Here is a 5,135-nt window from a genome sequence, read left to right as displayed (position 1 = left end):
ATGATCATTAACACCCATTTACTTAACTTAATCATAAAATAGAGATACACATTTACATACAAATATATTTAGTAATAAGGACATTTCTGTCATTTTACATCTTATCTATAAAACACTATCTTGTCAATCAAACAACATCATAAAAATACTATCAGACACTATCTCATTTTCGGCCCAAAATGCTATCTTAAGATAACTATCTTGCTATTTTCTATCATGGCAATCAAACGAGCCCTTAGCTTACAACATTGCATATTGAGAAACATGATATATAGAAGATCATGGCCCCCAAAAAAATCTATAGTCTGCTACGTGTAAACTTTGCTTATGTTTAATTAATTTGCAATCAATATAGTAGAATAATTTAATTATACTGGAAAAATCTGATAACCGTAGTTGACATCGAAACTAACTAATTTCACCAAATTTAACACACCGACTCACTTTCTTAATTACTCTCGCTATTGGTAGTAGAGGTAATCAAAATAGAGATATGCTTGTACTCTCTCAAATTAATTTGAGATACAGATCAAGGTTAAAAGATTGTTTTTAAAAAAAATATAAAAATTGGGAAGCTCATCTACAATTAAAAATTGCTATTATTGGCAGTATAAATGTTCAAGAATCTTATCATGCCCAATAATTTGACACGTTAGTTTAAGAATAAATAATGTACCTTACAAAACCTAGCTATACTATAAAAGGTTCCAAGAATTATTAAACTGCCACTCCGAAATACAAAATTCATCTTTTTAGCTCAAGGATACGCAAATTCAACTAAAAGATTCCATAGGATGATTATATTTCGCCACAGAATTCCATCTCAACTGAATACTCAGAAATTGCGAAATAAAACAAAGAAAAATAATCTAGTGCAACAAAAAGAATAGGCAACCTTTTGCTTTACAGTGTTTGGGTGCAGGTTATAGGCTCAAGGCATGTCATTTCGTCGCTTTCAGGCCATCCACAACGCTGTTCTTATAACGTTCCTATATCGTTCCTTAAACCACTATTTGAGGGCCTCACTGTACTTTTTTACTCCATTCCTTAACTAAGGAACGGAACCTGCAACCCTCCGTTCCTTAACCGTTCCTTAAATTACTATTCATTCAATTTCATTTTTTTTATTTCCAAACCCAATTCAATTTAAATAAACACACTTTAATAAAAAACAAACACACTTTATTAAAAAACACACAACATTAAAAAAAATTCAACTTAAACTTAAAAAAAATAAAAAAAGCACACAATTAAAATCCTAAAAACATAAAAAACACACAATTAAACGTGGGAAAATAAAAAAACTACTCCGCCGGCGAATCATCCTCCGGAGGCAGTCGAGGTTGAGGGGGAGTCGGAAGGCCAAGTTGTGATGCCATATACACAATTCCGTTCCACCAGGCCGTGAATTGGGCGTACGAGAAGCGGGAAGTGTCCGCCATTGTGGTGGTCATGTACGCCACCATAAGTGTGTCCGAGCCTCCCCGCGAGCCCGATCCCGAGGCCGACTGGCTTGATTCGCCTCGGCCCTTCCTCGCTCTAGCCGTCTTCGCCGCCTTCGTCCCTTGCGGCCGACGGCGCCCACGGCTGGATCCCCCGTATTCGTCGGGCGTTGGATCCCCCGTACCCCCAAACACCTGCGGTGTACCCTCGCTGGCCTCACCGGTGTCACCAGACGAGTAGTGGCCGCTCGCCGTGTGCTTCGTGCGCTTTGAGGTTGAGCCCGAGCTCGAGCGGACACCGCCGGCCCACCTTTCCTCGTCCTTGACGAGCTGCCAAATATCAACATATTTGAACTGTAGACCGGTGTCCTGGTAGAAGACGCGCAAAGCCGCGCTCAGAATGTCGGCGCCCGAAGCTCCGCTTTGGTAGTTCGCCGCTTCGGCCGAGTAGATGCCGCAAAATTTTTTGACCTGTGCGTCGACTCGGCCAAAGTGAGCACGGAGCATTGTATATTTGCGCTTCCGGGCCCCTTTCGGCTTAGTCTGGTGGTAGACATCACGGACCTTTTCCCAGAAGCACTTGGCGGCTTGTTGGTTCCCGACGATGGGATCGTACGAGACGGTGAGCCAGGCGGTGTACACCGCCTTAGTTTCTTCGTTGTTGTACGGATGCCAGCCCAGATCCTCCAGTTCCTCCTCCTCCTCCTCCTCCTCGGGTGCCTCAGACGCAGCCCTAGAGCTTCCACCGCCTCGGCTTCCTCCCTGGGTGGGTTCTACGGGGATATCCTCCTGAATCTGGGACAAACCCTGAGAAAGCCGCGAGCCGGGTGGTCGAGCGTAGGCATCCACATCGAAAGTGGGTGGTTGGTACCCACCCGGCGTCGCCGACCCCTGGGTGCCCAGCGTCGACGACCCGGAACCACCTAGTGTGTTGTACATGGTCTCCCAATCGCCGAACGCGTTGAGATCCCACCCACCGGAGCCGCCACCGCCGTAATTCCCGTCGCCGGACATTTTGTGAAGGAGATTGAAATAGAAAATTGGAGAGGAATTGATGTTGGTTTAGGAAGAGTAGATGTGTAGTTGGGTGTGAAATGTAATAAATTAGGTGTATTTATAGAATAAGAAAATAAAAATAAAAATAAAAATAAAAAAAATTAAAAAAAAAGTTAAAAAACGGTAATATGACCGTTTTAAAAAAAAATTATAAAAATATATTTTTTAAAAAGAAAAATTAATTATTGCGTCATCGCTGACGTGTCCCACTCGCGGGCCGGCGAGTGGGAAGCACGCACGAAGCGGGGAGCGCCACGTCGCCCGAGCGCGTGGCGGCACAAGCCGTGCCGCGTTCCGTGCCGTCGGCACGCGGAACGGAATGGGAGCGGAACGGTGCGCCGCAACGCGTTCCGCGGCGAAACCGTTCCGGCAGAACGGCACGCGGAACGCCGGCGGCACTCGTTGCGGGTGCCCTCATTAAAATAAACAATGCAATTATGCAAAATTCCCATTTCCCACTATCAATCAACCTTAAACTCAGTTATTTTTTTCAAATAGATCACAAAAATAATTAAATTCTGATGAATAATAAAACCATTTATATACAAAAACGATTTCTTTTAGGCATCAACAAACCAAAGACAAGGCTGCTTCACTACATATTTTTTTTTCTCTTTTTCTTTTTCCATAAGTCAATAATATTTCATAGAGTAGTAGTATTTGGTATAAATTCAAGATTAAATTTAGATTTACATACCTATTAAAAATCCAAGATTATACGTATAACAGAGATTATTTGCCTAATCTTTATTTTAATTGCATATAAATATAACTCATTCCCCTCATTATTTTCGCCATTCCCTCTTTATACATCCTTAAAATTTATGGATTCCATTGATATTAAAAAATGAATGATTCGTGAAATATGTCCAACCAAGTGTACTTTATTGCTCTAGAAACTTTTTTTTTCTGTGAAAAAAAAATGGCTTGTCCAAGGCTTAGTGTCCCCCTACGCTACTGTGGATACTCTTCTTGGATTCTCTTCATGTGGAAAAGTGACATTTCCATTTTTTGCAACCCTGCCACTGCCACAACACAAGGTACCCTTTTCCTCAAATTGAGATTATTTGAATATTGTGCAAATTTCTCACTCTATTTCCTACCAAGAAACCAAATAATTTTCGTAAAGCTGAAAGCAAATGAATTGCAAAGGGGAAAAAAGAGGTGATCGAAAAGGTACAAAAAATGAAATAATGAATGAGGAGAAAACAAAGAGTATCAGAGATGATAGCGAGAAGGCAACAAGAATATGTCACAAGTAACTCCAAAAAATGGCTAACCCCACCATAATTCCAACCACAGTAACCCAGAAGAAGAAGAAATAGACGATAAGGATTGGATGAAAATTGGGTACTAAAAATAGAAAAGCATTTCAAATTTCACACACAACTCAATCTGAACATTTATTAAAGAGAGGCATTAATTAAGGTAAGGCTAATGATATTAATTTACATTGCAGATGAGGATGAAATGCTACACCTACACAGGCCAAAAACAGAATTGATTGCTAAAACAAAAGCATCAACAAACTCAAACTAAGCGTTGAAATTAGTTTTTCAATTCCCCCCCGCAAAAAAAAAAGAAAAAAGAAATTAACCCCAAATCCTCCATATCCTATCTCCAAGAAAACCCACAAACCTCCTCACTGAACCCTTGTCGAATTCCTCCTCTGTGATAACAATCTCTTCCTCTTCCTCCTGCTCGCCTCCACCACCACCGCCGCTCTCCGCCGCCGTGATTGAGTCAACGAAACAGAAATCAGCATCGGTCAAAATCGGTTCCGAATGCTTGGGCTCACTCAAAATAGGGAGTTTGACGCTTTTGCCCTTCCTCCTCTCCTTTTTGTTCTTGTCTTTCCTGCTTTCCTTCTCTTCGAAAGCGTCGATGGCCTCGTGTATGAGCTGACGGTTCGGCGACGAATCCCACTTGGCCCAATAGCTCATGTAGCAGCGGAAGCAGTTGCAGTTGAAGCAGGCAGCGTGGTCATCGCCCGGCGCCGGCGTCTTCTGCGGAGTAGACTTGCGCTGCGCGGTGGAGAAGTTGACGGAAGAGCAGGAAATGAGGTAGGCGAGGACTTCCCTCTCGGCCGGAGATAGAGTGGCGGTCAGAGCCAATATCGCCGCCGGCAAAAACGAGAGGAGGTGCTCTGAAACAACAGACGGCGTCGGATGCACCGTACTCTTCTTATAAAGCTTCTTCATCAGCAATCAAAATCAATCTGTATGAGAGAGAGAGAGAGAGAGAGAGAGAGAGGGAAGAGGGCTTATAAATAAATGAATAAATAAGCAGAGTTGTTCTAGGTTTTTTTTTTTTTTGGTTCTAGGTTTTTAGAGCATCCGCAACGGTGGCGTTGCTCGCCACCGCCGTCCGCACCGCTGGCACGGCGCTGCCAGCGAGCAGCTGACATGGCGCGCCCTCATTCGTCAACGGCATAGCCGTTGGGTTTAAATAATTTTTTTTTAAAAAAAATCGGTTTTTAATTAAAAAAACCGATAAAAAAAATCACTTCCCAAAAAAATTATATCCGTTTATAACCGTTTTTCCCACTTTTTAATTTTTTTTTAATTTTTTTACCCCAAAAATACACACTTTCATCTATAAATACCTTCAATTTCACTCCCAAAAATTTACATCAAA

General features: G+C 42.2%; 1 protein-coding gene across 1 annotated transcript; it reads right to left on the bottom strand.

The window, feature by feature from the left end:
- Positions 1-3,852: 3,852 nt before the first annotated feature.
- Positions 3,853-4,759, bottom strand: LOC121743723. The gene has a single exon (XM_042137069.1). The coding sequence runs from the start codon at positions 4,697-4,699 to the stop codon at positions 4,091-4,093; it is 609 nt and encodes a 202-aa protein (XP_041993003.1). The 5' UTR covers positions 4,700-4,759; the 3' UTR covers positions 3,853-4,090.
- Between the last annotated feature and the right edge of the window lie 376 nt (positions 4,760-5,135).

The sequence above is a fragment of the Salvia splendens genome, chromosome 8 (assembly GCF_004379255.2).
Source record: "Salvia splendens isolate huo1 chromosome 8, SspV2, whole genome shotgun sequence".
Lineage (NCBI taxonomy): Eukaryota > Viridiplantae > Streptophyta > Magnoliopsida > Lamiales > Lamiaceae > Salvia > Salvia splendens.
This window is presented reverse-complemented; position numbering and strand designations above follow the sequence as displayed.